At 39.0% G+C, this 17,654-nt stretch overlaps 1 protein-coding gene across 1 annotated transcript in view; it reads right to left on the bottom strand.

The window, feature by feature from the left end:
• Nucleotides 1–385: 385 nt before the first annotated feature.
• LOC129762981 (broad-complex core protein isoforms 1/2/3/4/5) overlaps nt 386–17,654 on the bottom strand; it is a 187,680-nt gene continuing 170,411 nt past the window's right edge. Inside the window, exon 8 of the mRNA XM_055761628.1 lies at nt 386–17,545. Within this exon, the coding sequence (XP_055617603.1) occupies nt 17,121–17,545 (425 nt within the window). The 3' untranslated portion in view covers nt 386–17,120. The remainder of the gene's footprint in view (nt 17,546–17,654) is intronic.

The following is a 17,654-nucleotide window of genomic DNA, read 5'->3' on the forward strand; positions in this document are numbered from 1 at the left end:
ACTAACATAGTTGTAAGCAAACATTGTCAAAATATTGAACTCCCGGCCCCGTTAGGCTTACGCCATATGAGCCTTAATAAAATATATATTTTGGATAAAAATGAATTATATTAAAACCAAATAAAAATTACAGCTTAAAAGCAATTTAAAATAACCTCGGTGCTAAACTAAACGGTGGTCCGAAGTCTTGTCGGCTGTGCCAACAGCATGTGAGACGAAAGGCTCCGTATCGGTACTTGATCCATCCCTGCGGACAGACAGTGAACTTTTCGTTGGGAGTCAAAACTTAATTGTCGGTCCCTCGCTCGGTCGAGGATCTACTGAAATACGAATATAACAATACAGAAATAATAATAAAAATATTGTTGCTACTCATCAAAACAAGTTTGTAGAATTAGATTTTATTGAGTAATTATTGTTTTTTCTTACATTGATAATAATTACATGATAATTAAACATTATCTGATAAAAAAATTAATTTCATGTTTACAATTTGATTTGTTGAATGACCTACATACTTATTTGTTTGCATTAAAACATGTGTGTGTGTTTCCCGTTCAAATTCTATGAAAAAATGTGAAGGTGTTGTTGTATTGATTTCACGAGTTAATTTGGAACATTCTGATAATGTTCTATTGCGATCGAGTCCTCAACCTAGTTTTCAGTGAACCTGTTTACAATTAGTACACAAATAAATGGGGTTTCCTTCTCTATTTCGAGCGATTCGGATGTGGAACAGAGTTTGTTGTGCTGCAGTTTTGCAGTCTTTTGTTTGTATGTTTGTTTGTCGAACGCAACGTAAAATTATTCTGTACAATACACTGTCTCGCTGTGCTCGCTGTGTGAGATCTTTTATGCTGATGTTTAGTGATGTGTTGATTTTATTTTACCTATTTCACGCTATCGGCAGATTTGATAAGTGTACTGTTTTTTGATTTCACAAGCCTGCTTGCTATATATTTAGATTTGTTTCACTGTAAAATGGTTTTGTTTGCTAAAATTTTGTTTTGTTTGCATTCTAAAACCTGAGGTATATCGTCATGTTTGTTAAAATTCTATTTTCATCCACCGTTTTAAGATTAATGGAAAATTTCATTACCTAAATCAGACAATGTGAGTTATAATATCTATGACATGTTTAAATGTTCGTTTTGCTTTTTTAAAATATTTTTTTCTTCTATTATTTCTCTGTATTTCTTGTACTGTCTGAAAGGCAGCTCGGTTGCATTTGAACTGATAATTCGTCTAAATTTTGCAGCTTTGTTTGTGATATTATTTGTTGCATTCGATCATATTTGGTTAGTGTGTATGTTTTAAACGATCTCGATTCGGTTCACTTCTGTCTTAACTTGAAAATTTGCAAATCAATATGATTGACACTGAGTGGTAATATGGCAAGCAATTACTTCCTGATGATGGTGTGAAGGTTTGAAAAAAACTGGTCGAAATAAGTGATTTTTTGCTCAATGCAGATTGTGCTGTTGCTTGGCAACGGTAATGTATTTGATTCGATAACCCGTTTTCAAATTAGTTTTGAACTAAAATCCTTAAAAAAGATGGAAATACACTTTGTTAATGTGTTTGATGAATAGTTTACTTTTTTTTCCTAGCGTTATCCATGTGTTGTGTTCCAAATTATTCGTAATGTTTATAGTACAATGACCTTAAAATTAGATTGCTGCATTACAAATAAACCTTCAATTCGTCTCACTCTTATTTCTATACTTAACTGTATGAATCTCTCCCGTTGGTTGTGACACATTGAACGCATTTAAACTGGTTACACAAAGAGAATCACACAATGGCTTCCTGAACCGACGTATCCTCCGGTAGGGAGCGGTCATTGATACCCATACCCAGTTTGTTCCATCTTCGTACAAATATTTTGTCTGCAACTGGTGGCAAACTGACGACCAAATATAATTTTTCTCAGTTGTAGAAACAATATTGAGCTAGTGTACGGATGTGATGGCGGTTCTTTGATACCGCGGTTTTTTTTATCGTAATGATTCGTATCGTTTCGTGTTATTATCTACATATATAACTTTTAGAATTAACAAAGTCTTACAGAACTACAAACTATCAGCATATGTGTCTTTAAATAATTACTTTCCTTTTCTTAATTATTTTTACATTTATAAATTCGTATTTTTGCTTAGTTCTATTCATTAAATTAAATGACACATTATATTTAAACTTGTATTATTTGTTATTTCAAATCCTGTCAAGTGTAAAACATTAGTTTAAAAGTTATAATACTGAGTTTTATTTAAATTTCATTTTTTCCGTTTATTAAAATATGATTCTCTTGTAAAAATGTAAAAGTTGAGCCGAGATATGTTTTGAAAGATATTTTCCTATAATTTTGATGATGTCTGATTTTCTCGCATATTAGATCATTTATTGACAATTTTTTTCTTTTTGTAGCGGACTATTATTGGATGCTTGCACACACACGTTGCAACCTCTGTTGATAAACGAGTATGCTCTGGGGGTGAATTTGAATGACTGTCGTGTCGCTCGGGCGGAACGTAATTCTACTATTTGGCACATCATTATCCTCGCCATCATCAACTTGGCCGTCAACAATTGGTTGTTAGACAAACACGGATGGGATTAACTGGATTGTACTGGAGCGCCACGACAATTGTCCAAATAAGTTACCACGTAATAATAGGAAAAACTCCTAATTGTACAGTTCGGAAGTTTGCTGTTTGTAAGATATTTATGTAAATGGCACATTCTGTGTTCAGTAGTTTTGCTTATAGTTTGTAAATTCCCCTTTGAATGGTTTTCATCTGGCTCTGTGTGCAGTGTTTATCTAGTTTCAAACGAAAGGGCCTATGTGTGACGATCCATTTTTAAACGAAAAGTAGTTATCTTTGGCAGCCGAAATCACTTTTAGTATCTCAGATTTTTAAGAGTTTCCTACACATCTTTTCACTTTCTAAAAATTTAGTTAATAATGATCTAATCAGTTCTTTTCAGTTTAATAATTTTATAGTTTCTCTTTCTTTCTATTATTTTCATCTACAAGACGGGATAGACAAAATAAGTAATATTAAAAATTATCCTTCTTGTTAAAATTTACAAATCACAGTTCCATTTCTTTTAAGAATTCTTAAATTTAAAACGTGTATCTGAATTGATTGAAAATTAGAATGTCATTCTGTGATTTCAACCAGAGAACCAGCATATGAATGTGTGTCGGATAACTAAGTAAATGATATGTTGCACACGGATGCAAGAATTCTGTTCTGCTCAGTCGTGACACATTCGACACTTGATAAATGTACCATTTAAGTATTTGAACTTACGGGAAAATTCCCTTTCCGTTGATCCTCACAAATGGCCGGACTGAAAACAGCGATATTGAGATATGTACCTTTCTAGAGCGCTAAACATTTAGGCTATCAAATTATTTTCCCTTTGTTTCTTTCTTGTAATCTTTTAAACAGTAGCTTGAAGGGAACTAGTTGCTGATGAATAAATATTGCGTTTGTATCCACTTGTTATGTTTTTTTTTCGGTCACATTTCATCTCGACAGCATAGTGGAAACATTGAGAAGATACACGAAGAGGTCGGCATTTGCACTCCACAATTTGGGGAAAGCCACTGATAATTAAATTGGTGTGTCATTGAGGTTTATCTTAGCGTTTGTTTTATTTTCATTCTGTTTGTAATTTGTATACTCGTCGAAGATTCCCGCCATACGTTACGATATATATCGTCCTAGTAACTGAGTAACCCATTTCGTGTCCTTTTCAATGTACGATGGGTAAAGCAAATGATTATGTCAATTCAATACGATATGTTGCTATTCATAGAAATAATTTCGAAAGCAGCATTATGTGCCTATTTTTTTATCAAGTGTGCCTTGCCTTTTAAAACATGTTTATTTGATTTTGTGTTTTGTACTTTGTGTCGTGGCACCATGTTTCTCATACAATCATGTTTGAAACCGTCGACAGAAGAGGATGACAGATAAATGGATACAACTGGACTTTTCATTACTTTGTGCATTTGAGGACGGTTTGATTTAACGCCTAGAACTTTCAGTAGGATTTTGTGTTGTTTTGTGTGTTCCAGATCAAGAAAATATTTTGACGTTTCTGTACCGGGGTGTAAGTTCAAAGTTTCGAAAACGAGAGCGTTACACTTGAAGTGTAAGTTTTTGAACGTAAATACTGTGGAAGAAAAATTTCCAACTTGTTGAATATATAGAGAACGTTATCTGTATTCAAATCTATGAACAAGTGTTGTTTGAACTGACTCATGTCTTTTCGATATGTTCTTTATTCTGTTGTCAAAAACAAAACGTTCAGAACGTTCAGAACGTTCAGGTTATGGGTCCGGACACGATATGGAAGGTGATAAAGTAACATATCCACAATTTGACGGAAAGGGTTCCGCGAGCTGGGAATTTCGGATCGTGCTGTTGCTTGCTGAGAAGAATCTGTCGGTTTTCATGGAGAAGGAACCGACAGCGGACGATCTGCGATCTGCGGAATGGATACGAAGGCTCGGAACACAATCGTAAAATGCTGGGAAAATTCTCATTTGAGAAAAAGGGTGTAGTTACCGAAATGTTGCTGCAAAAACGTCTATTGTGCCTGTAGTATGCCGAGGAGGATTCCATGGAACGTCATTTGACGACATTCAATGCAATAATTAATGAGTTGCGAGCAGCTGGAGGGTAAGGTACGTGAGGGTGAATCTGTAAGTCATCTCTACCTCAGTCGTATGACAATGTTGTTACGCCTCTCGAAACGTTAGAAGATATAGTCGTCTCAATAAAGTGAAGGCGAGATTGTTGGCGGAAGAGATAAAACGAAAGGAACGGGACACTGCAGAGCAGAATAAAAACAAGTCTGCAGCATTCATGAGCATAAATCGGAATTTTTTGGGGAAATGCTGGAGATGTTAAAAACCAGGACACCGGACAAATGACTGCAGAGTGCACATAGATTCAGATAGATTCAGTAGCTGGAAGCCCAGGAGGAAGTTTGACTTGAGGCGTTTTTGGAGGACAGAAAAAAGTATTCTAGAACGGGCCTCCGATCAACAGGAAGTGGAAATAATGCCGAAAAGGGTGCATTTGCCTTTGTTACCGAGCAGAGATGAGCAAATGAATTGTCAAATTTCATGGTATGGGTACGTTCGTAGTTCTTTGGATCGTTGAGCTTGAGCTTGGGTAGACTGTACAATTCGTAGTTGCTCTCCGTGATTGACCTGAATCAACCAAATTGCACAAAGAACACACAGAATGACCCTTGGGACTAGCAAATCATTCTCGTTGTGCAATTTTCGGTGATTCGAGCTTTAAATGGTCAATAACGACGCCGGCCACGTCCTTACAGTCACCAGGGGAAGGGAAGGAATGTTAGTATGATATTCGCCGCCCGAAGGCCAGAAGGGTCGCCTCTATAGCGTGGTTCCCTAGCGAATATCATGGGAGGGATGGTTGTTAGTGGGAAGAGGTATGAATCAGGATTCACTGCGGTAAGTGATGTGACTCCCTAAATGCTAAATCTCAACAATTTAACGAACCGAATGCATTCTAATTCGATATCAATGATATCAAAGCGTAACCTGAAATCGTAACCTAAAGCAATGATCGCAACATTGCTGAATTTGATTTGCCAAATGCCCTCGTATTTTTAATATCCCTGCTTTGAATTGATTCAGAGCACTTGCCCATACAACCACATCCACCAATGTACACAAACGCGCCCGAAACTCATAAAAAGAAACGAGTACTTCCGTATACAACCCTGAATACACTTATAATGAAGTGCTGTGATAACAACACTACGCAAATCGTGTATGAATACTATAGCACTTCTGGCAACCACTCAGATTATTACACTTCTATGTTTATTTTATCATTGGGATTGAATCTTTAATGCTATTTCAGTTGTCCAAAGTTTTGATCTGCATATCGATTTTCTCAAAACAGGCACACTCCTTCCAAATGAAAGTATCTCCGACGTAAGTTTTATGATAGGAACGCAGCTTTTTGGGGGGTCACATATATTTCGCGTGTGTTGTTCTTTGCTTTGAACTACTTGAACTACTGAACTACTACACGATGACTGACACGTATCGAATACTTCCAGTACTGAAGCACTGGTCATAAGAATAACGTTGCTATGGTGATAATTACACTACGCTTACACATGAGACGGTGCATACTCAAAGTTTGAAATTATGCGCATCCTACTCACACATTACTTACACACGATACAGTGTACACACGTTATCAAATGGGTCTCGTCTATCGAATGAAACACACGAAAATGCACCAACACTCGCCCCAGAAACACCTCTCACTCACTATCCTGTTTTTGATCATATTTCACAGCAAAAACCAAACAATCCAGCTAAATAGAACCCGTTAAAAACGGAAACAACACATGATTCCGATTTTACCCATCGTGACTCGCCACTCTAACACCCGTTCGTAGTTCTTTGGATCGTTTGTCGTTTACTCGCAACCGAGTAACTGACAACGTATAAACCAGGCTTAACGGCTGGAAACTTTTTTCAAGATCCTTATGAGAGAGAACGGGATGTATGTACGCGTGAATTCATGAGAGAGAGAGAAAGTTTGGGAGAAAATTCATTCGATTTTGCTGTGCTCCCGCCATTAGAGGGCAGTCGAGTTCATTCATCATTTCAGTGTCTATTGGTAATCGCTTTTTTATCGCTGCACTAGTAAAAAAAGAAAACTTGCTGACGAAGGACGTGTATTCCAGGGAAAATTGTCTGGGATATCCTTTTTTACGTGCATAAATCATTGTTTATTTGATTTGTAATGAATCTGCTGCTGTTTTGAATGTTCAATTTGGAACGAAAATATGAATCCAAACATGCGTCAAAATGGACAAGTTAGTTGCCACATCCTGTGCTGGAAAATTAGCTGAGTTAGAAGCGAAAATTCTTTGTTTTAAAGTTTGAAAGAACGAGCTGCCGACTATGTATTTTATTCAGTGATAATAGATGCTAGAAGGATTTCGAAGTTACCGAGGAATTGGCTTGCCTTTTTCCTATGGATGTAGGATTCGAGAATGTGTGAAAATACACTGGAAACATGCATATGGAACTCATTGAAACGCAGAGTTATTTAGAGTTTCGTGACAAATTTGGAAACCATGATGTCCTGGATTTGTACTCCAGATTTGTTCCAGAAGCGCGATTTCCATAATTCATAAAACATGCTCATTTAATTACTGCTTTGTTTGAATCCACAAATATTTGTTAGCAAATGTTTCAGTTATGAAAGAAGTGAAATCAAAGTCAAGGAACAGAATCACTGATAGTCAGTCACTATCAGTGACTATCTATTATATTCAAGCTGATTTAGATAAAATGGCTCTAGAAAAATAGTTCGAGTGAAATCGAAATGGTGTTGGAGTATGTTTGTATTTAAGGATATTCTATATTGAAACAAACACAAAACAATATTGTACAAACTTTTTGATGAATGAAAGAACGTCAAAATGATTCGTGATAACGTATTCACATTATCAAGTATAGCCATAATTCTGTCAGCAGAGAAATTTGGTGCGAAGAAAAGTAGTAACATTGCAGTCATGTAGTTCGATGTTCCCCTTCACTTTCACTAAGTTTCGTGGCCCCATTAGTACTTGTTCGGTTTCCTAGCAACGATAAAGTTCGGTCTGTACTAGAAGCGTGTGGCAATTGTCACGTTATTCAAGTGCGAGAAAACGTCAAAAAAGATCTATAGGAGAAGTGCGTAATACGCACCCCCTAAGCGAGAATGGATTTATCTTGACCGTGCTCTTAAAATTTAAAGTAACAACTACGTCAGTACATATATTAGTTAATCCTCGTCATCTGTAATCGTTGAGTGTTTGTTTCTCTCAGATACTATAAAGCTCAGAGAAACAGCTTCTATGAATGAGAGATTCCATCAATCTATTCCCTTCATGCCCACCAGCGAAGAGAAGAAACCGCTCCTCCGGTGAGCGTGTTCTCCCAGTATTCGTGCATTAATTCTCCAGTCCGCGCTCTTGTTTTCCTGCATTCTCTGAGCACATAATATAGATGCCAGATGTGAAGACATGCTTTCGTTTTCAAGACATTTGATTTTGTGAAAACATACTGAGGTCATTTTAAAGTATGTGAAAACAATTGTTTGTGTGATTTATCTAACATGATTAAGAAATATCGTGATGGTTTGCTCATTTTTTGCTCATTATGATTATATTTGAAAACATTTATTCGTGCCATTCAGAGATATTTGAAAAAATCATCTGGCATCCCTTCACATACAAGCTTTTTCTATCGTGAGAATGTTTACGACCGAAAGCGAGCAAATTGCCCCGATCGAGGGTATGCCATACTGCCCGATGGTAAGCTGATACGGAAAATATCAAATCAAGAAAGAAAAGAATCCTTTCTTACAATTTTCTTCATCTGAGATATTCACTGGGAACTCGACTCAATAAATATTTATTTATTTATTTTTATCTTCGCTTATTTTTCGTCGGCCTATTTCCGCCACTTTAGTGCCAATCACCGACATCAGGGAGGCGACTCCACCTGTTCCTACCTATCAGACTCAACAATTCATGAGCCGGGCCAACTTCTTTTACTTCCGCTCCGAAGGAAGACGTAACCAGAGATTTTTCGCCTCAGAAAATCCCAACGACGCCAGCTGGGATTGAACCCAGGCCGATCGGATTGTGAGGCTGTTACGCTAACCATACAACCACTGGCGCCGTCGACTCAATAAATATGACCCACAGTTATCGCCTCTGAATCGGTTTCAAGCAACAAAAACATTATAGAAATGATGTAGAAAACTACATCGAAAATCACTTCCAAAGAAAATTATTTTTCTTATTTTTTGAAATGTAAAACTTGCATGATAGGATTCTATCATTGACTGGCACGATTGCCTATATCCATTTCATTTCTATTCTTGCTGGTTTACGAGAAAATCAGGCGGGTCAAATTGCGCGGCAGGCGCGTTTTAGACACATCTCCTCTACGAGCAGCTCAAACTGTTTTTTGATTCGTGTTCCGTACACTTCAACAGTACAAAGAAATATCTGATGTGGGCGATATGCCCAAAAGGGACGCCCGAGGTTGGTACGGCTACACAATGTTGTCTATGTTGTTCATGTTGTTCATGAAGGCATGCAACGCAATCCTCTTCGGAAACAAAAGCGTTCATCAATCGAAATGAATTGAATAAACTAATTGGTGCGTACATCGATGTGTGAATCGTTTATTGACGCCTAGATTGTAGCGAATATGTTTGGAACGATGAGACTAGCGACAAACCTACCAGATTTCATCTCCGAAAATGATTGACCATTTGCCAATCCATCGGATTATTCACAGTTCTTATTGGAATTACCAATCGTCAAAAAATTCTATCGAGAAGCTGCAGCGATTAACGATTGGCTCTGCGTGAAGAGATGGTCGAATAATTATGCCAAAAATGTTAATTCTGAATACTTTTATACCTTCAATTAATGTGTTGGGTTCTTATCTCATTTTGTTCTCGAGTTATGCGTGAAGTGAACAGTGTGCAGCAAGTTATCGGTAGAAACGCCCTGAGGCACAGGCGGTTGAGATATCTGGATGCATTGGGTCTGTGCGAAGCGTGCGTTATGGGTAAGCACTTAAAGCCACCGTTTCGTAGCCGTAAGAAACGAGCGAGTCGACCATTGAAGCGAGTGCACACCGATGTTTACTGATCAATCACTCCAGCAATATGGGATGGAAAGAGGGGTGAGGTCGCTCACCGATCCAAGGAATATAAGACAATACACAATGGTCCAGGAGATGCATTCAAGTGGAAATTAGCATGTATGATCACGCTCATTACATATGATTACATATGAATGCTCATTTTTATGTTATCAAAAATAGGGTAACCAAAATTGTCGATGAAATACAAAATATAGCTTTCTTATCTTTATAGATAGAGATAAACGTAGTTCGACAATGTTGTAGTTCTAGTTATTAGAGACTGCTTGCCCAGTTCAGAACGAACTGTGTACGAAGACCGCTGGCTGAACTGTGTATACAGTTCAGTTCAGAACGAACTGTGTACGGTGAACGATGAATGTGTATGCAGTTCTGGACCAGTTCAGAACGAACTGTTTACGATGACCGCTGGCGGAACTGTGTATGCAGTTCAGAACGAACTGATAGCTGACTGAACTGTGCATACAGTTCAGAACGAACTGTGTATGGTGATCGGTGTATAAGAGGAAGGCGAGCGAACGAGTGATAGACAAATGCTGCTGCAAAGTGAATAGTCCTAAAATTAACGAATGGAAACAAACGATATCCCCATGAAATAACAAAAATAAGATATCGGTATTGTCGTTTTCATAATAAAACGCAATATTTCAATATTTTTTAAATTGGATTGTTCGATTATTTATCAAATAAAGTATTAATTTCATATTTTTGAGTTGAGGGTAAATATTTCAGTAAGATATGCAAATCTACCTCACAAATCAATACAGTTGGAAGCGAATCGATTCAAACAGTTTTTTCAACAGTAAATAAAAATTTGTGTCGCTGATATGAAATGTTTTTATATTATATCATATTGTCCTCGATAATTTCGAGAAAGTCTTTCGCGTTTTTTTTACAGTCTTGCTTTAGCAGTTATTGCAAAACAGTGAAGAAAAGCAGCGCAACGCTAGGTTGTGCTGAAATGAATGAATCACGGCTCAAACTAAATCAAAATTTCAAAATCATAGTTTGATTTTCTATTCTGCTAAGATATTTTTAACAAAATTCGGTCATATAATTATTGCTAACAGCATTTTATGAATGAAAAGAACAGTCCTACATAACATCTCACACTTTTTTTATACTTGCTTTGGCATATCCCTCTAATTTACGAAAGAGTGAGTGAACTGCTCAAGAGAACTAGTTCACATTAAAGTGAACCGTTTTGCCCATCTCTAGTAATCACATACACACATAGCATGCGACGAGTGTAGCTTTAAGTTTTTTCCTTCATTCTGTTTGTGACTTTTAGATTAGCAACATCGAAAATATAAGTGCATCAACATTTAAAACAGCCTTTCATTGAAGAAGTATCCCAGTGAAGCAGTAGCAGTGGAATCCAATCTGGTCAACAGGGCGACCAACGTTTTTTCCTCCGTTGTGTTGTGAGTCACCGATCGCAGATTGTGGAGACAACCATGATGAGAATCCTTGCGCGAAAGAACCCAAGTGTCTTCATTGTGGCGGGACTCCTCATGATCTTATCCAATGCCCGGTATACAAACAACGAGGGGAAAAAATCAAGCGTTCCTTCAAGGAACGTTCCAAGCGGACTTATGCAGAAATGCTTAAGAATTCCGTTCCAACGACTCAGGACAATCCCTTCTCCATTCTGCAGAACGACGAGCCTGTTGCTGACGCTCCCAATGCAGGATGTTCCGGTACATCGCAGGGTCGAAAGTGCTGAGAATAGACCGAAGCAAGTACCTCCTGGTTTAAGCGGTTCTTCTAAGCACCAGGGGTCTTCAGCACTTCCCGGATCAGCACCCAACCCACAATCTGGCTTGCTTGCGCTTTATGACCTGGTGGACAACATTTTAAATGCTTTAAATATAAATGACCCTCTTAAAAGCATAGTATTATGTTTGCTTACGATTATGAGAACATTTTTGAAAAAAAGTGGTTTTTTAGCAGCGTTCATTTCCCTCGATGCCTGATTCAGTGCAAGAGGTCAAGGATTTGATACAGTGGATTTGCAGAAGCATCATCCCTAAACTAGATCAATTTAAATTTTTAGTTCATAGTTCTAACTGTGATGTATTTTCCCTCTGTGAAACATGGCTTTCTTCAACCGACGAGCTGAATTTACACGATTTCAACATTATTCGCCTCGATCGAAATAACTCGTTTGGTGGGTTACTAATGGGGATCAAAAAATGTCACTACTTCTATAGAGTCACTCTCCCATCGATGACAGGCATTGAAGTTGTCGCTTGCCAGACACAAATCAATGGCAAAGATCTCTGCATTGCCTAGATATATATTCCTCCAAGAACTATGGTTGGTCGCCATCAGTTTTTTGATATCATCGAGGCATTGCCGGAGCCGCGGTTAATCTTAGGTGACCGCAACTCCCATGGAACAGCATGGGGTTAACTCTACGATGACAACCGTGCCACTTTGATTTATGATCTGTGCGACAACTTTAAATTGACAGTTTTGAATACTGGGGAAGCAACTAGAATAGCCAACCCTCCTGCACGGGCAAGCATGCTAGACATATCACTTTGCTCTTCTTCGTTATCCCTGGATTGCACGTGAAAGGTAATCCAAGATCCCCACGGTAGTGATCACCTGCCAATAATTGTATCGATCGCCAATGAATCAGGTTCTCGTGAGTCAGTCGATATTGCGTATGACCTCACGAAAAACATTGACTGGAGAAAATTTGCAGAAATAATATCTGAAGCAATTGTTTCAATGCATGAACTTCCTCCACTCGAAGAGTATAACTATATATCGAGTTTGATTTACGAAAGCGCACTTCAAGCTCAAAAGATACGTGTTCCTGCTACCACTTTCCGAAGTCGTCCTCCATCACTTTGGTGGGACAAGGAGTGTTCAAAGATCTACCTTGAAAAATCATCCGCTTTCAAAAAATTCAGGAAAACTGGATTAGTGGAATTGTTTCGAAAGTACCAAGCTCTAGAAGTCAAACTAAAAGGTTTGTTTAAAGAAAAAAGCGTGGATATTGGCGGAAATTCGTCAATGGTTTGTCAAGGGAGACCGCTATGAGCACTCTTTAGAATACGGCTAGGAGAATGCGTGGCTGGAACCATACAAACGAAAGTGACGAATACTCCGACCGTTGGATTTTAAAATTTGCAAGGAAAGTTTGCCCTGATTCCGTCCCTGCACAACACATCGTGCGCGACATACCGCTTCAAAGCGATTATGAGAATTTTTCGATGGTGGAATTCTCAATTGCACTTCTCTCATGTAACAATTCAGCTCCGGGGTCGGACAAGATTAAATTCAACTTGTTGAAGAATCTTCCCGACTTGGCAAAACAGCGTTTGCTGAACTTGTTCAACAAGTTTCTGGAGCTGAATATTGTCCCGCATGACTGGAGACAAGTGAGAGTGATAGCCATACGAAACCCCAACAAGCCGGCTTGCGATCACAACTCGTATAGGCCGATTGCAATGTTATCCTGTATTCGTAAATTGTTAGAGAAAATGATTCTACTTCGTTTAGACAAGTGGATAGAAACGAACAATTTGCTGTCAAATACGCAGTTTGGCTTCCGTCGGGGTAAAGGGACGAATGATTGTCTCGCGCTGCTATCTTCTGAAATCCAAATTGCATTTGCTCGTAAAGAACAAATGGCTTCTATTTTCCTTGATATGAAAGGGTCATTTGATTCAGTTTCCATGGAAATTCTCTCAGAGAAGCTTCATAATCGTGGACTTTCACCAACTCTGAATAATTTCTTGTACAATTTACTGTCAGAAAAGCACATGATTTTCTCTCATGGCAGCTCGAAATCTTCTCGTTACAGTTTTATGGGCCTACCGTAAGGCTCCTACCTGAGCCCTCTCTTGTACAGTTTTTACGTCAATGATATGGATGATTGTCTAACTAGAGACTGCACGCTGAGACCACTTGCAGACGATGGAGTTATTTCCATCACGGGTACTAATCCCGCCGTTCAGCAAAAGTCGTTGCAAGATACCCTGAACAATCTGTTCACGTGGGCCCTCAAGCTGGGTATCGAATTTTCTACGGAGAAAACTGAAATGCTCGTTTTTTCTAGGAAGCACGAACCCGCCCAATTCCAGCTTCACCTATCCGGCAAAACGATCAGGCACTCGATGTTTTTCAAATACCTGGGTGTATATTTTGATTCTAAGTGTACCTGTCTCCTGCGTATTTGAAACAGAAATGCCAGCAAAAAATCAATTTTCTCCAAACAATAACCGGAACATGGTGGGGCGCTCATCCAGGAGACCACATTTGGTTGTACAAAACAACGATATTATCAGTGTTAGAATATGGCAGTTTTTGCTTTCGATCAGCTGCCAGGATTCATATTCTCAAGCTGTAGAGAATACAATATCGTTGCTTGCGTATAGCCATGGGCTGTTTGCATTCGACACATACGATGAGTCTCGAAGTCTTGGCAGGAGTACCCCCGCTTACTCTTCGGTTCACAGAATTATCCTACAGATTTCTCATCCGTTGTAAGATCATGAATCCTTTGGTGATTGATAACTTCGAAAATCTACTTCAACTGACTCCTCAGTCAAGTTTTATGTCTTTATACCATGAGTATCTTACTCAGGACGTGCACCCTCAACCAAGTTTGTTTCCCATATTTTTGCAATTCCTCTGTTATTTTTGATCTGTCCATGAGACATTTTGATCTGTCCATGGAATCCAAGATCATTTACGATCCAATGTTATTCCGTCTATATTTTCGGAAAAATATGGGAAAGTTAGATCTGATAAAATGTTCTTTACTGACGGTTCATTCATAAACGGGTCCACTGGCTGCGGCATCTTCAATGAAAAATTCCAGTGCCTCTTTCAAACTCAAAGATCCTTGTTCCGTGTATGTCGCTGAACTGGGTGCGATATACTACGCACTAGGGATCATTGAAACATTGCCCATCGGCCATTATTTTATTTTTTCAGACAGTCTCAGCTCAATAGAGGCAATCCGCTCAATGAAAGTTGATAAACGCTCATCTTATTTCCTAACAAGAATAAGACATCTATTGAGTGTTTTGGTCGAAAAATTATTCAAGATTATCTTAGCATGGGTTCCCTTTCATTGCTCGATTCCGGGGAATGAGAAAGCGGACTCGCTAGCTAAGGTGGACGCTTTAGAAGGCACACTTTTTGAAAGGCAAATTGCTTATAATGAATTTTTCCACATTCCTCGTCAGTACACACTCGTAAGTTGGCAGCGCAGGTGGAGTGGTGATGAGTTCGGTCGTTGGTTACACACGATTATTCCTAAGGTCTCGACGAGTGCATGGTTCAAGGGATTGAATGTAGGTCGTGATTTCATTCGCATGATATCTCGGCTTATGTCCAATCACTACAATCTAAACGCGCATCTCTATCGCATTGGGCTCGCAGCAAACAATCTTTGTGATTGTGGCGATGGCTACCACGACATCGAGCATGTTGTCTGGTCGTGTATCCGGTTCCATGCTGCCAGCTCTCAGCTTTCCAGAGCATTGAGGGCACTAGGCAGACAATCGGTTATCCGCGTCCAGGATATCTTAGGTATCCGCGATCCTGATCTTCTGCTTCATCTATACTTGTTCCTCAGAAACGCCAATGTTAACGTTTAATGATGTTTCCTCCGTTGTATCCCTGTATCATATCCCTCCTATCCGACCGATACACTTTTACTTAGTCGCGGCAGTACATACGCATACTCTTTACAGACACACAGGTCGAAGGTTGTGCAGTCCACTGATGTTTCAACAAGAGCCAAAGGTTGTACCACTCATGACAACTCTACACGAGCTGATGATTGCGCCGGCTAGTGATGATTCTATCCTGGATTCCTCGAGTCGAGAAAGACGCACCACGCTAGATATGGGGTACAGACTAGGGGGGCGTTGCTGATTAATGGTCAGCTGCATCCCAATAGGAAGTATCCCGTGTCGGGCCCACGGACAGAGCATTTGAGACAGCAATATCCCAATTACGAAAACACTTGTAATACCAACCTCGAGCCAACCGCGAGTAATCGGTTACATATTACTAACATAGTCGTGAGACAAAAATTTTCAAAATATTGAACTCCCGGTCCCGTTAGGCTAACGTCATATGTGCTTTAATAAAATATATAATTTGGAAAAAAATAAGCAACGAACGTGTTTGATTCTGTAGTCCTTTTGCCAGCCTGGTGTTGTGTTTTCTTGCGGTTAATTGTGTGTTTAGTCGCTGGAATTTCTCTGCAGGTGCTGCTGTGTGCCGCTGAGAGTGAAAACATTGTTTTGAGTTGTTTCTCGGCGAATGTGCGCCGTGGTCCTTCGGAAAAGTCAGAGCAAGCTGCGATCTGAGTGTGCTATCGTCAGCGAAGTGTAGAGACAAAACACATACCATGAGTACAGTATGTAGAAGTGTATTTTCAAATATTATTGGCAACCATTTAGAATTAAATGACCAATGGTCCGAAAAACTGGTCAGAAATCGACCTCCTATTGTCTAGTCTTGTCTTAGGGGTTTAAGCTGTTTATATGTTGGAAGTCGTCGTATGTTACTAGCAGTTGAGTTCCGTCGTCTAGTCCTCCATCAAAACTGTTCAACAGACCATGTTGCCCACATTCTAACTACATATCTTCGCACACATAAATGATTTTTGTTGAAACCCAGCCATATCCATTACCTGCCATTTAGATATGCATCTGCAATAATACATGAGATATGAGAAACATTTTGTATTTTTTAAATACAATTCCAGCGACATATTATCAGTAGTTGGTTTCTTTTTTTTATACTGATCTAATAGCGACTTCGACATTTCATAAGTTACTTGTTTACGATAACAACCGCTACAGAGGGCTTATTAATAGAGAAAAAAACATTCTGTTTGGGAACATTAACCATTGCTTCATTAGTTTCGACTTCGAAGACGAATATTTTGTTACGGCATCAAGACCAAAGTTCAATTGAAGGACTGTTAAATCATCCAGTCAGTTCACCGCGGGACATAAGAAGAGAAAATAATGAGAAAATCATATCCTTAGGACTGAATTTAGTTACAACTTAAAATCGATTTTTGATTTGATCAATTAATATTGCACATTCGTCATTTCACACTTCATCAACTGCTCAGGTATATTGATAGAAATCATTTCTCAAAAATGAAGAAAAAAAAATATCGAGACATAAAAACTGGGAGAAGACCATAGATATGCTGGTAGTATACGATCGTTGATCGCGTATGATTTGACAACTATAGACATGGACAATCTTGTCAGTTACTTATCGATATTGTATACACTTAAAATGAATGACTTAGCTGCGTATATTGTGCATTTCGCATTTGTTTGGGCAGAGCAAACAGGAGGAGGTGGAGGTCTTCTTCTTACTGTATACCTGGTGGAGGTTGGCCAAGTTCCGCAGCGAAATCGAACAGATGTGGCCGCGGATGACCGGTACTGTGAATACCTGAGTTACCGTTGGCGCTCCCTCCTCCGCCGAGCACATTTTTGATTGCCGATGTTTTCAGTAATCGCTTCAGCATTCCACTGGAGCCGCGATGCTGTAGACTTTTGTGTGTCGTTAGGGAATTTTTCGTTCGGTACCGCCGATGACAGAATTCACAAACGTACAACGTGTCGGACTGTTCGTGTTTATCCTGGAAGTGTCGTTTCAGTGAGTAGTAGCAGGAGAAAGTTCTCCGACAGTAGGGACATTCTTGGGGTTCATTTATCCCGCCACTGGTAGGCGGTGGCATACGCAGCGGTGTCAGTTGCGTTGAAGAAGCTGCCTGCACAGCACCTTGTTGTCCTGCCGGGATGAAAACACATAGGATCAGATTGTATTACCAAGGCTCTAGCGTCGAGAAGTTCTAATTAAGTGTAAAAGTTGCTATAAGAGTTGTTATGATTTCTTAAAG

Source organism: Toxorhynchites rutilus, chromosome 1 (genome assembly GCF_029784135.1).
Source record: "Toxorhynchites rutilus septentrionalis strain SRP chromosome 1, ASM2978413v1, whole genome shotgun sequence".
NCBI lineage: Eukaryota > Metazoa > Arthropoda > Insecta > Diptera > Culicidae > Toxorhynchites > Toxorhynchites rutilus.